Below are 20682 nucleotides of genomic sequence, written 5' to 3'. Positions count from 1 at the left end.
AGTCGGAGGTTTGGCCGAGCTGTCCGCGCCCGCGGACTGGACGCTGCCTCCCAACCCCCATTTCTTTCCTTCCGCCTCCTCCCATCACCTCCTGACCCGCGCTCCGGAGCCGCCGCCGGCCCCCGCCCCCCGCCCCCGCCGCCGTCGGGCCCGGGTGGTGCGGTCCGCGCCCCGCCTCGGGGCCGTCCGGGGGCCCCACGCGCTGAGGCCCGCTCCTCCCCTCCCGGGGCCGCGCTGTGGGCCTCGGGGAGGCAGGCTGCAGAAGGTGGAGGTTAGGTGCCTGGAGGAGGGTTGACGAGCCCTGGGATGCGCCACCGCCGCGGAGACGCACCTGGACCCCCGGGCGGGAGCGCCCGGTGTGTGGTCCTTTGCGCAGCCAGGAGCCCCGCTTATTAGGGTGGTTTTTTTTTTCCTTCCTTTTTTTTTTTAATTTATTTTTTATTTTTTTCCTTTTTCTTTTTAAATCCCCCCCCCTCTTTATGAGCTCTTTTATATTTTATGGTTAGAAGTCGTCCTCCTCTACATTCTCCTACGCTTTTTGATCTCCCCCGCCTCCCCCCTCCAAGTCTTGAAGTTCCCTGGAAGGCCTCTGCCTGACTTGAAATGGTCCGGAGAGTTAACCCTAATTTGAATTTAGTTTCGCTGTGGGAGGATGGATGGAGAGATACCATGTAGATCTCAAAGTCACTTTTTAAGTCGTTCGCCCGCCCCCCCCCCCCCCAAAAAAAAAGCTGCAAGAAGGGGACTTCAAGAGACAGCATTTTAGAATCAGGCAGAACTGGACTGCAGAATTTGTGGGCAGAGCGGTCTAGTGTGCAGGTGAAGACAAGGAAAGCCTTCTTCCTTCACGTTGCTTAAAGATGCGCCGCAGTGAAGTAGGCACCTGGTATTTAAATCAACCAGAGCCTACGCGGAGGTATTTAAACAATTGCAAGCGAAAAGTAATCTTTTATTGGAAAGCACTGATAATGAAAGTGGGACTGTTTTCAGTTCACTCACCTATTTTTTTTTTTTTTAGAATGCGGGCTCTGGAACCGGAATGCCTCAGCTAGTTATTAACCTCTCTGTGCTACACTTGGGTCACTGCGAGAATTAAATGCCACGTAATAAATATTTAGTTTATCACCATCATTATCATTGAGATGTCAGTTTGACCAGGAACTTTGCCAACGTGAACAAATAAGAGAAAGTAGCCTCATGGTTTGAGAAATAAAAAACAAAACAAACAAACAAAAAAAGCCCTCGTTGCTGCAGTCCTACCTAGGAAAGGAAGGACTGGGCTCGCAAATAGAGCCTGTAATCTAAAACGTGGTCATTTAACCACGTGACTCATCGTAATGGTGAGAATCGTGTGCCTTAAATAATTTAGACCACCTGAAGCTTGAAACACTTTCTTAACTGAAGTCTTGCTATTTAATCCATGTTTTCTGACTTGGATAGACAGGAAAGAAATTTGACAGTTTTAAACATTCTCCTTTGATCCTAAGTGATTTTTTTGAGTTTTCAGCTGTAAAATTACCTGAATTAAAATTCATAGAGCCTGAACTAATCTTCAGATAATTAGGTTCTGTTTCAGATAGTTTTGTTTATTTACTATTGTTAAAATATCACTGGTTAAAAGATCTTTTAAAAATTTATAGTGAGAAGGGTGCCTGACTGGCTCAGTCAGTGGAACATGCAGCTCTTGATCTCCAGGTTGTAAGTTCGAGCTGGATGTTGGGTGTAAAGTTTACTTAAAAATAAAGTCTTAGAAACAGCAACAAAACACACATATGTTTAGTTTAATAAATTTTAGCGATCATTAATTTGACATTTGCCAAAATAACAAAGTACAATACCAGATAGTTATTATCAGTTGATCTTAATTTGAATTGGAAAGTATGACAGTAAGATACAAAACCTAAATATATACTTAATAAGATAAAACTTCAATTTGCAAGGCAGAAATGTTAAATCCACTGAAGTACATTTTTCATTCAAGACCTTCCTTTAATTAAGGAAAATTATAAGTGTTCCAAGCAAACTGAACATCCACTGTGATGGCTTTGGTGTTTTTTTCAGTAGTGACTCATGTCATATTTGGTGTTCCTTCCATGCAGTACTTAGGGTAGTGCTTTTACTTTGAGAGTTTTTCTTAGAACATTAATTTCACGCTTTTTGTTCTTGATGATTTCCTATATGATTCATTTACTGTGGTCCTCATGAAGACACATTATTACTTGAAAAAATCACAGCTTGGAAAATATGTCTAGTATAGGTTTCTTTTCTTTTTTCTTTTTTTTCTTTTCTTCTTCTTTTTTTTTTTTTTTTGCATATAATGCCATGGTATAGTATGATCTGAGGACTATGCATGGGATTCAGAGTCCTCTATTTGTTTTGGGGTTTTTTCCAACTTAGTTTTGAATCTGAGCTCTAATGCTCTCTGTGATTTTAGGCAAGTTACTTGACAGCTTTGGTTTTCTTATCTATAGAGACTCAAAGATCCAACTCAGTTATTGTGAGGATTAAATGAAATAATCTGTATAGTTTGCAAAGAGGTAAAAAGAGGTATGTATTTACAGGGTAAGAAACAAAGATTATAGGGAAGTTTATAGAGAGGGCAAACCTTAGATAAAAGACATGAACATTAGCCTTAAGTTTTCAATGAAAAGTTAACTTATTTTAACTTGTTATTATTTTTATATATTTGCGTACATTTAAATTTTTAATATTGACATAATTTTCCAAACCCATCTTTTACAAAAATAAATTATTCTATCAAATATTTGTGAACTAGGAGTCTTGATTTAATTTTAGACACCACTGATTCACAGTAATTTGGCATACATCGTAGAAGAAAACATTGGGTCATTTACCTACCCTAGAAGATGAGAAAATTTTGATTTTCTAAAGTACTTTTGAGCAACATTTTTTAATAAATAAATTGTAAGATCTGGCACTGATATTGAATATATTTCAAGATCCTTTAAATTTTAGGACACTAAAAGGTACCTAGAATTAGGAGAATCTCTAGGACTAAATTAAAAGTGGCTTCATCTTCCAGTTATCCTGTTTGGGGATTTATTCTCAGGTAATGGGTTTTAACAGATACAATTTGCCATACAAAAGTTTGTAGAGGAAACAACAAAATAATTGAATGTTAAGACAGGATTACCTCCAAAGTTTTGAACAAATAAAATTTGTTGTTAAAAGCAGTAGGTCAAATATGTACCACAGAGATCTGAGTGACTATCGTCTGAATAGTTTTCTGTCATGCATTCAATATGTATAAACAATAAAAAGTCCTTTTTCCCCATAAAACATGAAACTTCTAATTTAACAGTTTCTAATCTTTGCTGTTGGTATAAGGTAAAATCCACTTTTTAAATGTGATGTGAAACATTCTAGAAAGCAATTTGACAGCAAAATATAATGCTTTAATGTGTGTTCTGAACTCCAATCATTAACTGTCTATACATGTAATACTTCTTTTTTTTTTTTTTTCTGTTTATATAATCCTACTACTGTTTGCTTAAGAACTAACCTTGTCAAATCAATTCCAGGATATTTTGGAGGGTGTAGTTTGGGGAGGGGGACCTTTATTCTTAAGTTTCTATGGTTCCAAAAAAAAAAAAAGCCCTGTTAGTAAATATTTCATGATAGAAATGCAATTTGCTGGGGAGGTCTTTGTTTCGGTAATAGATAGAGTACATGAGTTGAAACACAACTATAATCCAAATGCTTAATTTTATTTTTTTATAATTTTTTTAAAGATTTATTTTTATTTATTTATGATAGACATAGAGAGAGAGAGAGAGGCAGAGACACAGGCAGAGGGAGAAGCAGGCCCCATGCCAGGAGCCCGACGCGGGACTCGATCCTGGGACTCCAGGATCACGCCCTGGGCCAAAGGCAGGCGTGAAACCGCTGAGCCACCCAGAGGTCCCCTCAAATGCTTAATTTTAGATAAGGAAACAGACACAGGTTAAGTCACATGCAGTTATTTGTAAATTCAGTCCTAATCTTTTAGTTTTCTTCAACTAACTCAATTTAGGGTTCTACTGTACTGGGCTTGTAATGGCTATTTTATAATAAAACCTGTAAAATCTAATAGTTTTCTTCATATGTAGGAAAAGAAAATACATTGAATACCTTCTCATTACAGAAAAAAAATGCTGCTGTGAAGATGTAATTATAGCTCTCAAACAGATGAAGCCACAACTGTCATGATTTAGTGCTCCCAAAAGGAGGAACTTCAGTGGACAAGAGAGGGCATTTCTGAGAATAGTAGAATGCCTGAGGCCTGAATTTAAACTTGAACTACTATCTGAAGGTAATACTTTTATTTTTAACTAATTGAAAGTAACAGGTTTATAAAAGTTAACTATTGTCTATTATCTATTAATGAAAAATGAAATTATACTTGGTATACAGGTACTTCGTTCTGTTTGTGCTTACCAGTTGGAAGAAAGCATTTTATACCTAGCTACTTAATATCTTCTTTCTTAAAAATTTCACTTTGACATAGTTAATTGAAAGTTACGGATTATAATTTCTATCTAGCTTATTCTGACATTGAGATTAGACAGGAAAATTGGATATTTTAAGTTATCCTGCAGTTGTCAGGATTGTAAAGTCTTAACGCATTTTGATGGGGAAATCAAGGGAGGAAGTAGTATTACTTTTCTTTTCGCTTCATTCAAATTTAAAAAAAAATTTTTTGGAAAGGATGTCTGTAACATAGAAATATACTTTCAACTTCCAATTCAACAATGGGCTAGTCAATAGATAGTGAAGCTCCTTTTTCCATAAAAAAACGACTTTAAATAGCATTTTCCCAGTAAACACAAAAAACTTCTTTAACTTGTATAGATCTACATACTGAAAAGGAAATTTTGAGTTTTCAGTTTCAAAATACAGTGGAAAAATATCTTTGAGTGGCAAAATTCCAGTTTGAACAAAGTCCTGAAGTAGGTGGTTTATGTTTGGCAGTGTTCTGTTAACAACATCCCCACCACCTTTGCTGCTCCAGTTCCTTAGGGCATTTATTCTGTCCTCTTCATTGCAGCAGAGCTCAGACCTCTGCTGAAGCCCTTTTAAATGTTGTAAACTTCAAGTGTACTTGCTTTCTCACCTTTAAATTAAGCTTTCCAGGGTAGCTATTCTGAACTCATCTTAAATGAAGGGAGCTATATAAATGCACACAAATTTGGTAATGACTGATACTCTGTCCAGATTTTCTTTCTTTTTTTTTTTTTTTAAGATTTTATTTATTTATTTGAGAGAGTGAGAGAGAGCATGAGCCAGGGGAGAGACAGAATCCCCGCTGAGTGTGGAGCCCAATGTGGGGCTCACTGTGGGGCTCCATGGGGGGCTCCATCTTAGGACTGCAGGATCATGACTTGAGCTTGAAGGCAGACACTTAACTGACTGCACCACCCAGATAACCTGAGTTTTTTCTTTTAAGAGAAAATCCTAATAAATCTTTGCCTTTTAGACAACTGTGGCTCAACTTTGAGGCTTTCCCTGGGATTATGCATGCTGCATGTATTTTTGAGGCACACAAGATAAAAAATAAGTAGAGAAATTTTTCTCTATAATGTATAAAATAAACGATTGTCATTACCTGCCCACTCCCCACGCCCCCCAAAAAAGAGAAAATCCTTGTTAACTCCAATGAAAATTTCAGCTAGGGTAAGAGAAAGTAAATAAAATGAAAAAATAAAAAATAAAAAAGTAGGCCAGTAGGGATAATTTGTAATAGGATCAGGACAGCTATTAGGAGATTGGTAGTGGGTTTTTAGAATTCTTTCTCCTAAGCTGTTTGCACTTTTCACTACTCCTTCCCAAGTCCCACTTTTGAATCTTTTTGCAGAATGTTTTCTCAGTTACTGCAGCGCCTACAAGATTAGAACTCTAGCTTTTTCAAGGGATTAGAGATGTTTAGATTGTTTGCAGGAGTGCTTTGAGGACGGCCTCTAGCTGAATTTCAATTAGGAAAAGTTGAGACCAAAATTAACAAAGAATTTTTTTAGCATCTATAATTTGTTAACCTATCAAAAAAAAAAAAAAGATTTAAAGCCATGACTAATTAAAGAAGGAGGGAGTTTTACTCTGTTAGTTTGATAAAATTCCTATTGTAATAACAAAGAGTGGGCTTTGCTCAGCCACTAAGTATACTGGTAATTTTGGGAAAGTTGCTTAATTGCCTGAGTCTTATTTCCTTTATGTAAATTGGAGCAAGTAAATGAATCACAGGGTTGTGAAATGATTATATAAAATGAAATATATAAAACATTTTTAGGGGCACCTGGGTGGCTCTGTTGGTTAAACCTCCGACTCTTGATTTCGGCACAGGTCATGATCTCAGGGTTGTGAGATCCAGCAGGTGGTGTGCTCCACGTTCAGCAGGAAGTCTGTTTCTCCCTCTCCCTCTCCCTATGCCCCAACCCCTGCTGCCACCCACTTTTTCTCTCAAATAAGCAAATAAAAAGAAAAACTTCTTTTAGGAGCGCCCAGGTGGCTCAGTTGGTTGGGGTCTGCCTTTGGCTTGGGTCATGATCCTGGAGTCCTAGAATGGAGCCTGCTTCTCCCTCTCCCCCTGCTGCTACCCCTGCTTGTGCTCTCTTGTGTGCTCTCTCTCTAAAATAGATGGAATCTTCAAAAACAAAATAAAACCCAAGTGCTTTACCATAGCGCTCAGTAATTGATAACCTTATAACCGTGAGCAGTAAGCCTCAATTTCCTTTTTTGTTAGAATGGTGGTAATAAGTTCTACATCACAGAATATAGAGTGATTATTAATAATTCTATATAGTAATTAGTATAATAAGCATTAAATTATATAGCTATGAAAAATTAATAATCTTCATCTATTTTTTCATAATGTGCTTATATTTAAAACTCAAAGAGCTCTCAAAAATATTCTGTTGGGTTTTTTGTTGTTTTTAGAGATTTATTTATTTTAGAGTGTGAGGTAAGGGATATGTGCAGAGAGGAGCAGAGGGAGAGAGAGTCCTAAGCACATACCACACTAAGCATGGAGCCAGACATGGAACTTGATCTCACAACCCTGAGAACATGACCTGAGCCAAAACCAAGAGTTGGAGGCTTAACCAACTGTCTTATTCAGGTGCATCTCAAAAATATTTCTTAATCTTGATGTCATTATGTTTAGATAGTGAATATTTCAATATATTTAATTTACTTTAAAAAATTGAATTGTATTCCTTTTTTTTTGTTTGTTTTTTTTTTTGAATTGTATTCCTGACAGCAATTATTTTAGTTTTTTTTTTAAGATTTATTTATTTATTTATTCAGAGAGAGAGAGGCAGAGACACAGGCAGAGGGAGAAGCAGGCTCCGTGCAGGGAGCCTGACGTGGGACTTGATCCCGGGTCTCTAGGATCACACCCCGGGCTGCAGGCGGCACTAAACCGCTGCGTCACCAGGGCACCACCCAATTATTTTAGTTTTAATTCATCCCTCAATAGGACTTTATTTTCAGTTGAGTCTAACTCTGTAAGAAGTTTCTTTTTGAGTGGTGTTCTTTATTTTCCTACTCCGTATGTTGGGACATTTACAGGAAAATCAGTAGATTTACAGAAAAATTGAGAAGGGGCACCTGGGTGGCACAGTCAGTTAAGCATCCAGCTCTTGGTTTTGGCTTGTGTTGTGGTCTCAGAGTGGTGGGATCGAGCCCTGCCTTGGGCTCTGTGCTCAGCGTGGAGTCTGCTTGGGATTCTCTTTCCCTCTCCCACTTGTGCGCTCTCTCTTTTTCTAAAATAAATAATAATTTAAAAAGATAGAAAGAGAAGAAAGAAAGGTCAAGCAGGGAATACAAAGATATCTGTATCCACCCCCCCACATACCCTGTCCTTCTTCTATCTGCTAACACACAGTTTATTAACGTTTTGCATTATTGTGGTACATTTTTTAGATTTAATTTTTATTTATTAAATAAGCTCTATGCCCATCCTGGGACTAGAACTCATAACCCCAAGACCAAGAATTGCATGCTCCACTGACTGAGCCAGCCAGGCTCCTCTAGTGTGGTATATTTCTTAAAGTTAACCAATATTGATACATTATTTTGAACAAAAATCTACAGTTTGCATTAAGGTTCACTATTCTGTAATTTTATGGATTTTGACAAAACCTGTGTCAAATGTCATGTATCCACCATTACAGTATCAGAAAGCATTGTTTTATCACAATAAAAATCTTTCAACCTCTAGCAACTGTTGATCTTGTGTCTGTAGTTTTGCCTTTTGAAGAATGTCATATATTTGAAATCATATAATATATAGCCTTTTCAGAGTGACTTCTTTCAGTTATCAATATGCATTTAAGGTTTTTCCATGTGTTTTTGTGGCTTTAATAGCCTTTTTTCTTCAATTGAGGTATGTATGACATAGCAGTTTCAAGTGTACAACATAATGATTTGACAATTATAAATATTGTTAAATGCTTATTGTGATAAGTGTAGATATCATCTATTATCATATAAATTTATTATAATGCTGTTGACTATATATATTCTGTGTGCTGTACTTTTTGTGCCTTTTATTGTTATCATTATTTGAGAGAGATTGAGCAGGGAGGAAGTGCAGAGAGAGAGGGTGGGAATCTTTTTTTTTTTTAAGAATTTATTAAATAATTTATTAATGAGAGACAGAGAGAGAAACAGGGACATAGGGAGAGGGAGAAGCAGGCTCCCTGCAGGGAGCAGGATACGGAACTTGATCCCTGGACCCTGGGATCATGCCCCAGGCTGAAGGTAGCCACTCAACCACTGAGCCACCCATGTGTCCTGGAATCTTTTTTTTTTTTTAAGATTTATTATTTTGTATATAGAGAGACAGCATAGGAAAAGGGGCAGAGGAAGAGGGAGAGAAAGAATCTCAAATAGACTCCCTGCTGATCAAGGAACCTGACTCCAGGCTCCATCTCACAACCCTGAGATTGTGACCTGAGCTGAAACCAACAGTTGGACACTTAACCAACTGAGCCACCCAGGTACCACATGACTTACTTATTTTATAACTGGTAGTTTTTAATTTTGATGAAGTCTAGTTTGTAGTCCTATTTTCATGCTTTTTGTGTCATGTTTAAGATATTTTTGCCAAACCCACAGTCACAAAGATTTTTTTCCTATGTTTTCTTCTAGACCTTTTATAGTTTTACAGGTCATGATCTGTTTCAAGTTAGTTTTTTTATATGGTTTGAGATAGGGTTGTTTATTGTTTTGCATATAGCTATTGTTTCACCTCCATTTGTTGAAAAGACCATCCCTTCTCTCTTAATTGCCTTGGCACTTTTATCAAAAAGCAGTTGACTTGGGGCGCCTGAGTGGCTCAGTCAGTTGAGTGTCTGACTTTTGGTTTCAGCTCAGGTCATGATCTCAGGGTCACAGGATCATGCATCATTGGACTCTGTGCTCAGCAGGGGGTCTACTTGAGATTCTCTATCTCTCTCTCCCCCTCTGTCCCTTTGCCCTGCTTGCTCTCTTTCACTCTGTCTTTCAAATAAATAAATCTTAAAAGAATAGCAGTTGACTATATATGTGAAGGTCTGTTTCTGGATTCTCTTCTGTTCCATTGATCTATTTGTCTGTCTTAACACTAATAGCATACTATCTTGATTATTCTAACTTCATAACAAGTCCCAAAACCAAGTAGTGTAAGAATTCCAATTGTTTGTTCTTTTCAAAAGTTGTTTTGGCTATTTTAACCTTTGAACTTTTTTTTTTTTAAGAGAGGGAGAGGCAGGGGAAGGATAGGGTGAGGGGAAGAGAGAATCCCAAGCAGGCTTCATGCCGGGTGCAGAGCCCAGTCCTGGGCTCAGTCTCACAATTCTGAGATTATGACCTGAGCTGAAATCAATGTTGGACACTTAACTGAGTGAGTCACCCAGGCACTCCAACCTTTGAATTTCCATATGAGTTTTAGAATCAGTTTGTGAGGTGTTTTTTTTTTAATTTTAAAGATTTTATTTATTTATTTATTTATTTATTTATTTATTTATTTATTTATTTATTTTTAAGATTTTATTTATTTATTCATGATAGTCACAGAGAGAGAGAGAGAGGCAGAGACACAGGCAGAGGGAGAAGCAGGCTCCATGCACCGGGAGCCCGACGTGGGATTCGATCCCGGGTCTCCAGGATCGCGCCCCGGGCCAAAGGCAGGCGCCAAACCGCAGCGCCACCCAGGGATCCCAGATTTTATTTATTTATTTGAGAGAGAAAGAGAATGAGCAGGGGAAGAGGAAGAGGGACAAGCTGACTCCCAGCTGAGCAGGGAGCCCAACATGGAGCTTGATCCCAGGACCCTGAGATCATGACCTGAGCCAAAGGCTCAGCTTGTGTGTTAAAAAAAAAAAAAGTAGGCAATTGATTATAGATATCAATTCAGTATCTTAACAATATTGAGTCAACTATTCTATAAACACGGTATGTATTTTTCATTGTCTTAGGTCTTCTTTAATTTCTCCTATCTAGGTTTTACGGACTTCAGTGCATAGATCTTGCATATATTTTATCTCAAAAATTTTCATAATTTTTATGCCATTGTACTGTTTTAGGCAATTGGTATCATACTGTTTATACAAAATTGTACTCTAAATTTAGTCCCCATGTCGGGTGTACTTAAAGCCATTGATGTCTTACATTTAATGAGATGTGTTATTTTTATTATTTATTGCTGGATTTTGTTCACTGAGATTTTATTTAGGATTTTAGGATTCATATGTTTATGATTGTTTTATTTTTTTTATTTTTTTAAAGATTTTATTTATTCATTCATGAGAGAAACAGAGAGAAAGAGAGAGAGGCAGAGACACAGGCAGAGGGAGAAGCAGGCTCCATGCAGGGAGCCCAACATGGGACTCGATCCCAGGACCCCGGGGTCATGCCCTGGGCTGAAGGCGGCGCTAAGCCACTGAGCTACCGGGGCTGCCCTTTATGATTGTTTTAAAACAGATTTTATTTCTCTTCATATATGGTGAGGTCAATGAATCAGGAGATGATTGCCACTGAAAAGAGTTTATTACTCACAGTTCCTAAGAGGAGGGAAGGCGTGCCACATAGGGCCACACAAGAGAAAACCCAGGTCAGTAGCAGGCACAGAGAGAAGAGGATATCAAATCCTGGACATCATAACATATAATTTCATCTATAATATCATTCACATACCTAAAAAAGCAATTTTTAATAAATATCTAGTCCATATTTACATTTTCCTGATTGCCCTACTCACATAACACGCACACATTTATATATGTATATGTTTTTTCTTTTTGGTAGGAAATTTAAAGAACAGGTGAAATTCATATAACTTAAAATTAATCATTTTTAGATGAACAGTTTAGTGACATTTTCTACATTCGCAGTGTTGTATAAATATTACCTCTATCTAGTTCTAAAATATTTCCATTTACCCCAAAAGAAAATCTTATACTCAATAGGTAATTTTTTCCTGTTCTCGCCTTCCCCAGGCCTTTAGCATCTACCAACCTGCGCTCTGCCTATATGAATTTATCCATTCTGGATATTTTATATAAATGGAACCATGTGATGTGTGACAATTTGTGTCTGGCTTCTATCAGTATGTTTTTGAGATTTATCTATGTTCTGGCATCAATCAGTACTTCTTTTTTTAAAGATTTTATTTATTTATTCATGAGAGAGAGAGAGAGAGAGAGAGAGAGAGAGACATAGGCAGAGGGAGAAGCAGGCTCCATGCAGGGAGACCGGCATGGGACTCGATCCCAGGTCTCCAGGATCACGGCCTGGGCTGAAGGTGGCGCTAAACTGCTGAGCCACCCAGGCTGCCCTCTATCAGTACTTCATGCCTTTCTGTGGCTGAATACTATACCATTATATGGATGTAACACATTTTGTTTATCTGTTTATCAGTTGATGAACATTAGGGTTGTTTCTACTTTTGATTCTTGTGAATACTGCTGCTCTGAAAATTTATGTACAAGTGTATATTTGACGCTGGTTTTCAGTTCTTTTGGGTGTATACCTAGAGAGGAATTGCTGTCATATGGTAATACTATGTTTAACTTCTTAAGGAACTGTGAAACTTTTTCATAGCACCTGCACCATTTTACATACTCATCAGCAATGCATGAGGATTCCATTTGCTCCATATCCTCATCATTGTTATTTTCTTTAAAAAAATTTTTTAAAGTAGGCTCCACATCCAATGTGGAGCTCAACACAGGGCTTGACCTCATGACTCTGAGATCAGAAGTCAGACGGTCAACCAACTGAGCCACTCAGACATCTCTTGTTGTTTTCTTTTTTAAAAAGTATTATCATCCAGTAGCTGTCCACTGGTATTTCATTATTGCGTTGATTTACATAATTCTGATGACTATGACTTTAAACATCTTTTTAATATGCTTGTTGACCATTTATGTCTTCTTTGGAGAAATATCTATTAAACTCCTTTGTACATTTTTTAAAAAATTTATTTATGATAGTCACAGAGAGAGAGAGAGAGAGAGAGGCAGAGACACAGGCAGAGGGAGAAGCAGGCTCCACGCACCGGGAGCCCGACGTGGGATTTGATCCTGGGTCTCCAGGATCGCGCCCTGGGCCAAAGGCAGGCGCCAAACCGCTGCGCCACCCAGGGATCCCTCCTTTGTACATTTTTAAATAGGGATGTTATGGGTTGTTTTATTTGAGTTGTAGGTGTTCTTTCTATGTTATTTTTACTGATTTATTTATTTATTTTGAAGAGAGAGAGAGAGAGAGCTCAGTGAGGAAGGGCAAAGGGGCAGGAGAGAAGGAATCCCAAGCAGTTGCCCGATTAAGTGTGGAGCCTGATGTGGGGCTATATCTTAGAACCCCAAGATCATGACCTGAGCTGAAATCAAGAATCACACCTTAACTGACTAGTCCAGGTACCCTCCCCTTTGTATATTCTTTATATATTCTAGACCTAATCAGATATTTGATTTACAAAAATTTCTCCTGTCTGTGGGTTGTCTTTTTGTTCTTGTCATGATATTCTTTGCACAAAATTTTTTATTTTGATAATGTCCAATTTATAATTTTTCATTTTAATTCTAGTTTCTTTGTGTTCTAGCTATGGAACCATTGCCAAATCCAAGGCCATTAAGATTTACCCTTATATTTTCTCCTAAGAATTTTATGGTGTTTTACATTTAGGTTATTGACCTATTTTGGGTTGGGAATTTCTTTTTATATACTATTAGGTAAGGGTTCATCTTCATTATTTTGTATGTGAATATTCAGTTGTCCTGGCACCAATTGTTGAAGAAAACTGTTCATTTTCATTAGATGCCTTTGGCACCCTTGTTAAAAATTATTTGACCATAGATGTTTAGAGTTTCTTTCTGGACTCTCAGTTCTACTCCATTGATCTATGTGTCGATCCTTAAGTCAGTACTACATTCTTTTGAGAATTGTAGCTTTATAGTAAGTTTTGAAATTGCAGAGAATAAATCCTCCAACTTTGTTCTTTTTCAAGATTGTTTTGGCTATTCAGGTTCCTTGGAATTTTATGTGAATTTGACTTTTCCATGACTGAAAAAAGGCTGTTGAGATTTTGATATGGATTGCATTAAATCTCTTGATTGCTTTGGGTAGTATTACCATGTTCATGTCTTCCAATTCCAGGAGCATAGTATATCTTTTCATTTGTTTAGATTTTATTTAATTTTTTCAGCAACATTTTATAATTTTCATGTACAAGGCTTATACTTCCTTTCTTAAATTTATTCATCACTATTTTATTCTTTTTTTTTTCAAAAAGATCTTATTTATTTATTCATAGAGATGCAGAGAGAGAGAGAGAGGCAGAGACACAGGCAGAGGGAGAAGCAAGCTCCATGCAGAGAGCCCGACGTGGGACTCGATCCAGGGTCTCCAGGATCACGCCCTGGGCTGCAGGCAGCGCTAAACCGCTGTGCCACTGGGGCTGCCCCACTATTTTATTCTTGTTGATACAACTGTAAATGAATCATTTTCTTAATTTCATTTTTGATTGTTTATTGCTAGTATAGAGAAATCAACTGAGTTTTGCATATTGATCTTATATCCTATAACTTTGTTGAATTTATTAACTCTGATAGTATTTTGGGGCTTCTTTGGGCTTTTCTATATATAAGACCATATATGAATAGGGATAGTTGTACTTTTGTTCTTAGTATTTTCTCATAATCCTTTTAGTTTCTGTAAAATTTTTTAGTCATGTCCACACTTTGATTTCTGATTTTAGTTATTTGTGTCTTTCTTTTTTTGTCAGTCTAGATAAAGTTTTTTTTTTAGATAAACGTTTTTCAATTTTGTTAATCTTTTTGAAGAACCAAGCTTTGCGCAGGGACAGTATCATAGCCAATAAGGTTTATTCGAGGCACGATTATTGCTAATTGAAAACTTTTTGAAGAGTCAACTTTTAGATTAATTAATTCTTCTGTTTTTCTTTTCTTTTTTTTTTTAATTTTTTTTTAATTTTTTATTTATTTATGATAGTCACAGAGAGAGAGAGAGAGAGGCAGAGACATAGGCAGAGGGAGAAGCAGGCTTCATGCACCGGGAGCCTGATGTGGGATTCGATCCCGGGTCTCCAGGATCGCGCCCTGGGCCAAAGGCAAGCACCAAACCACTGCGCCACCCAGGGATCCCAATTCTTCTGTTTTTCTATTCCGATTTTGCTTATCTGTTCTCTAATCTATATTATTTTCTTCCTTCTGCTAGATTTCAGGTTAGTGAGCTCTTATTTGTTTTTGAGGAATAAAGTCAGGTTGTTTTGAGATTTTTTTTTTTTATATAGGCATTTTTACTCTAAATTTCCCTCTGAGCAGTTTTGATATACTGTGTTTATCTGCCATCATCCCCTCCTGAGTTACATGTATTTTATTTAGTTCTTCGGTATTTTACTTCTATTCTTAAAACACACATACACAAAATTATAATAGCATTATCGTTTATACAGATGGTGTTTCTTTAGATTTTTCTTCTTTCTTCTTCTTTTTTTTTTTTTTTTTTAAGATTTTAGTTATTTATTCATGATAGACACAGAGAGATAGAGACACAGGTAGAGAGAAGCAGGCTCCCTGCAGAGAGCCGAATGCAGAACTTGATCTAGGACTCAGACCTGAGCCAAAGGCAGATGTTCAACCGCTGAGCCACACAGGCGTCCCTATTTAGATTTTTCATAGAGCTTTTAATTTGCTAGCTTACCATTTTTCTAGCATTCAGGGCTTCCTTCTGGTATCATTTTTATTTTCTGTAATAGAGTTTTCCTTCATGCAGGATCTATTCATTGTAAACTCTATTTTTTAAAATCTTTTTTTTTTTTTATAATTTTTTTTTAGAGATTTATTTATTTATTTATGATAGAGAGACAAAGAGAGAGAGAGAGAGGCAGAGACACAGGCAGGGAGAAGCAGGCTCCATGCCGGGAGCCTGACGTGGAACTCGATCCCGGGACTCCAGGATCGCGCCCTGGGCCAAAGGCAGGCGCCAAACCGCTGAGCCACCCAGGGATCCCCTATTTTTTAAAATCTTAAAGTATCTTTCTCACCCTGTTTTGTGAGAAAATATTTGAGCATATGTAATCATATAGTGATAATTACTTTTTTTAATTCCCATGACTTCCACCATTGTTGCACTATATATATGCCTAATGTCAGTACTCCAGAGGAGGGTGATCTCATCTCTCTAGTTACATTTTAGATTTTCCTTTCTCTTCAGAATTTTGTACTTCTATTACATTGATTATGAATTTCTTTCTATTTATTTTGATACATTTTGTACTTTGTAGATTCATGTATTCAGTTTTGAAAAATTGTTAACCATTATCTCTTCAGATATTGTCTCTCATTTTTTCTTTTCTATTCTTCTGAGATTCCAATTGTAAGTATGCTATACTTACTCTATTTTTCCTAGTTTTAAGTCTCTTCTTCATATTTTTTTTTTCTTCTTCATATTTTTTACCTTCTTTTGTCCTGTGATGCATTCTGAGTAATTTTTAAAAATCTGACTTCTAAATTTAGTAGTTCTTTCTTCTGCATGTATTCTTCTATTTTATATATCCATTGACTTATATTTTTTAATTTCTGAAAATTCTATTTGGTTTTCCTTCAGATTAAACTTTTCAGTCTTGTTGTTTGAGTATTCCTATGATTCATTCATATATATCTCTCTGAACATTAAATGATTTTTTTAAAGATTTTATTTATTTATTTAAGAATTTAAGAGAGAGAGCACAAACGGGAGGTGGGAGGATGGGCAGAGGGAGCCGGAGAAGGAGACCCCCCAGTGAGCTGGGAGCCCAACTTGGGGCTGAGATCATGACCTGAGCTGAAGGCAGACATTTAACCAACTGAGCCACCCAGGTGCCCCTAAATGATTATTTTATATTCACTGTTAGATGATTCCAATATTTGAAGTTTATAGGGGGTGCTGACTCTTTTTTTGATAATTTTCCTGTTTTTTTTGGCACTCTAAGCTTATGTTTAATTTTTTTTTTCAGATTTCATTTATTTATTTGAGAGAGAGACATAGATAGTTACAGAAATAGTGAGAGAGAGTAGGAGCAGGGAGGAGAGGGAGAAGCAGGCTCCCCACTGAGCAGGAAGCCCTACACAGAGCTCCATCTCAGTACCCTGGTATCATGACCCGAGCCAAAGGTAGACACTTCACTTAGCCAACTGAGCCCCAAGCTTATATTGAATCTTAATGTAAAGAATACTAATGCCTTACTTGGGTTTGTGTTCCTCCAAATAGTAACTGCATTAAGCTAGACTAAACTTTTGTTTCAGGATCTTTCAGGTTCCTAGCCTTATTTGGGGATTTTAAGTTCTCCCCTAAGAACTACTTATCCTAGCCCCATTTTCCCAACCATTAAACCTGTGTATTAGCACTGCTCTTGCAGAAATTTTCCTCTTTGCTTGTGCTTATCACTTGGGTTTTGGCTCTCAGCATTTGGTTTTCTTTTTATGGGGGGAGGGATCATAGAGGGTAGGGAATGACCTTTGATTTTGTTAGTTCTTGTAGCAGCTCTCAGTCTCAAAATATTTTGTTTTAGATCAACTTTCTGTTTCTTGTTTTCTAGCAAGAGAGCCTTCTATTATCTAATATGCCATTATGCCATTAGTAGAACTTTGTTTTATTTTTTAAACCATATATAAAGGATATTATTCCTAAATTTTATATGTATCAATAAAAAATTCAAAATAGAACCAGAACATTATAAAATAAAACTGCTCTTACTTCAGAGGGTAAGAGTTTTGGGGATTTTTATAGTAAATTAAATTAGAATACAAGTGATAATTTAAAATCTTAGAAGCAATTTTAAGATATTTTATATTTATTAAAAATAAGACTGATTTTTAACCTATTACAATTTATGTATGATTAGAAGTATTTATAATATTTTGGAAATATGAAATGAGAACCTTGTAAATTTCCTGAAATGGTTAATTTTGCAAATGTATGTGTGGATGCTATCACAGAAGAATAAGTTTTTAGTGTGTTCAAAAACATGTACCAACTAAATCTTTTTAAAAAATTATTATTTTTTAAATTTATTTCCAACTAAGTATTAAGTACAAGATATATAAATTTGTATTAGTGCTTAGGATGATTGAATTATTGTATATCCTGGTTGTGATGTGGTCACATGTGTTAAAATCCATAGAACTATACACCAAAAACAACAAAAATTTTAATTTAATGCATATTAATTTTAAAAGACAGTTTTCAGGATTTTTATTTTATTTTATTTTTTTAAGATTTTATTCATTTATTTGAGAGAGAAGGCACACACAGTGAGGAGGGGGCCAAGGAAGAGGGAGACAAGGAGATTCCATGTTGAGCAGGGACTCCAGACTTGGGGCTTGATCCTAGGACCCTGAGATCATGACCTGAGCCAAAGGCAGATGCTTAACTGACTGAGCCATCCAGGTGCCCCAATTTTCAGGGTTTTTTTTAAAAAGAATTTATACCGTCTTATGAAAAATAAAATTAAATGTGTGGGTTCTTAAAAATGTTACGTGAAGTTTATTTTATGTTAAAGTAATAGAGAATTAAGTATTCATTATAATATATTAGGCCAAGGTTTCTGAACCTCATCACCATTGACGTCTTTGTTGTGGGGGCTACCTTGAGCGTTTAAAAATATTTAGCAGGACCTCTAGCTTCTCCCTGTTAGATTCCAGTAGTGTTCTGCTCTCAGTTTTTGACAACCAAAAATATTTCCAGAAATTGCCAAATATCCCCAGGGGGCAGTGTGTGTGTGTGTGTGTGTGTGTGTGTGTGTGTGTGTGTGTTTGTGTGTGTTTAAAGACAAAATCCCCACCAGTGCTAACCACTGTACTCAGCCTATGTGGCTCAAACTTTTTGGAATATATATTTCTTTATTTTCAAAGTTTGTCAAGCCAATATTAGTGGTATAATGTATGTTATGGTAAAAGCTATGTGTATAAAATCTCTACACCAAAACATCTTTTCTAAAATTATCTAATGCATACCCATGAAATTATGCATTTTATGAAATTAAGAACCTTTATTGGTATTAAATCTTTGTAAAATGAGAATTTTAGAAGGATTTGGAAGAGTGAAAAATACCTGTCCCATAATAACAATCTTAATTAACTAGTACATGAGTGTAATTAAGAGTAAGATGATGGGGGGGATCCCTAGGTTGCTCAGCAGTTTAGCGTCTGCCTTTGGCCCAGGGAGTGATCCTGGAGTCCCAGGATCAAGTCCCATCAGGCTCCCTCCATGGAGCCTGCTTCTTCTATCTCTCTCTCTCTCTCTCTCTCTCTGTGTGTGTGTGTCTATCATGAATAAATTTTTTTTTTAAAGAATAAGATGAGGGAACTACATAATGGTAATCTCTGCTTTGCCTTAAATGTGTTCTGGTGCTTTGGCAAGTCATTTACCAAAAATGTTTATTTTCCTTATAGAATGGAAATGATTGGACAGCCCGGGTGGCTCAGTGGTTTAGCACCGCCTTCAGCCCGAGGGTGTGATCCTGGAGACCCGGGATGGAGTCCCATTTCGGGCTCCCTACATGGAGCCTGCTTCTCCCTCTGCCTATGTCTCTGCCTCTCTCTCTCTCTCTCTCTCTCTCTCTCTCTGTCTCTCATGAATAAATAAATGAAATCTTAAAAAAAAAAAAGAGAGAGAATTCCCTTTAAAAAAAATGGAAATGATTTAATCTGAATTTTATAGGGTAATACAATAGAGGAAATGGGAGATTTATTTAAGACAAACATTCCATAAAAATGTTAAGTGCTTTAATCACATACTTATATTTTTTCAGCTACTAAATAACAGAAGAAAATGGAATTGAATATACCAGCATGGAACAGGCTAATGATTCACTAAGAGTCAACCATAATGATTCCGAAGAATCAAAAACAGATTCTCATGTATATGAGGTAGGAATTCAACTGGGAACTTTTTTCCATTCCATTTAACAACTTTTTCAGGATGCCTGGATGGCTCAGTGGTTGAGCATCTGCCTTTGGTTCAGGGTGTGATCTCAGAATCCCTGATTGAGTCCCACATGGGGCTCCCTGCAGGGAGCCTGCTTCTCTTGTCTGCCTGTGTGTCTGCCTCTCTGTGTCTCTCATGAATAAATAAATAAATCTTTTTTAAAAAATGCTTTTTTACATATAAGAAATAGTGTTACATTTGTTGTATTCAAGACTATTAACCTTTATCCACAATTCTATTATACATTTAATTTTATTATATAGAGCTTTTTTAATGTATTCATAAAAATCTACATATTAAAAGTCTATTTTGAATTATGTATCATGATTTCAGGTTGTATTCCCACGGACAACTTTATTTCAATAAAACTGAAATAAAATATAAAAATCAACAATTTCACTTAAGAATTGCTTTCTGTCTATATGAGTATATATGAATTGGCAACTCTTGGAAAAAGCAAAGTTACTGAAAAATTAATCTTTCTATTTTTATTATAACATTCTATATATTTTATTTTAAATTCCACTATAGCTATGTTAGTTCGGGTGTACAATTCAGTGATTTCATATATCACCCAGTGCTCATCACAAGTGTACTCCTGGGGTGTTTGGCTGGCTCAGTTGGTTAGGCATCTGGCTCTTGATCTCAGCTCAGGTCTTGATCTCAGGGTTGGAGGTTTAGGCCCTGTGTTGGTCTTCACGCTGGGCATGGAACCTACTTAAAAAAAATTTTATAAAAAAACTAAACAAGCCCAAAACAAGTACATTCTGTAATCCTCATCTCCTATTTAACCCATTCACTTGCCACTCCTTCTCCTGGTAGGCATCAGTGTGTTCTCTATAATTGAGAGTCTTTTTCTTACTCTCTCTTTTTCCCTTTGTTCATTTGTTTTGTTTCTTAATTTCCACATATGAGTGAAATCATATGGTATTTGTCTTTCTCTGACTGACTGACTTCACTTAGCATTATACTCTCTAGGTCCATCCATATTTGTTGCAAATGGCAAGATTTCATTCTTTTTTATGGCTGAATATCCATTCATCAGCCATTGGGCACTTAGGCTGTTTCCATAATTTGGCTATTGTAGATAATGCTGCTATAAACATTGGGGGTTCACCTATCCCTTTGAATTAGTGTTTTTGTATTTCTGGGTAAATACTCAGTAGCTTGATTACTGGATCATAGGGTAGTTGTACTTTATTTTTTATTTTTTTTAAG

General features: G+C 36.6%; 1 protein-coding gene and 1 pseudogene across 16 annotated transcripts in view; both read left to right on the top strand.

Moving 5' to 3' along the window:
* Window positions 1–20682, top strand: part of CARF (calcium responsive transcription factor) — a 105969-nt gene that overhangs the window by 224 nt on the left and 85063 nt on the right. For 13 of the 16 annotated variants that reach the window (XM_072741996.1, XM_072742001.1, XM_072741991.1 and 10 more), the window contains exons 2-3: window positions 4145–4312; window positions 19289–19406. In XM_072741996.1, the coding sequence (XP_072598097.1) occupies window positions 19329–19406 (78 nt within the window). In that variant the 5' untranslated portion in view covers window positions 4145–4312; window positions 19289–19328. Of the gene's footprint in view, window positions 1–173; window positions 398–4144; window positions 4313–19288; window positions 19407–20682 lie in introns of those variants that run through there. The other 3 variants (XM_072741993.1, XM_072741994.1, XM_026002518.2) reach the window with 3 other exon arrangements.
* On the top strand, window positions 14324–14425 carry LOC112922969 (U4 spliceosomal RNA; annotated as a pseudogene).

Source organism: Vulpes vulpes, chromosome 16 (genome assembly GCF_048418805.1).
Source record: "Vulpes vulpes isolate BD-2025 chromosome 16, VulVul3, whole genome shotgun sequence".
Classification (NCBI taxonomy): Eukaryota; Metazoa; Chordata; class Mammalia; order Carnivora; family Canidae; genus Vulpes; species Vulpes vulpes.
This window is presented reverse-complemented; position numbering and strand designations above follow the sequence as displayed.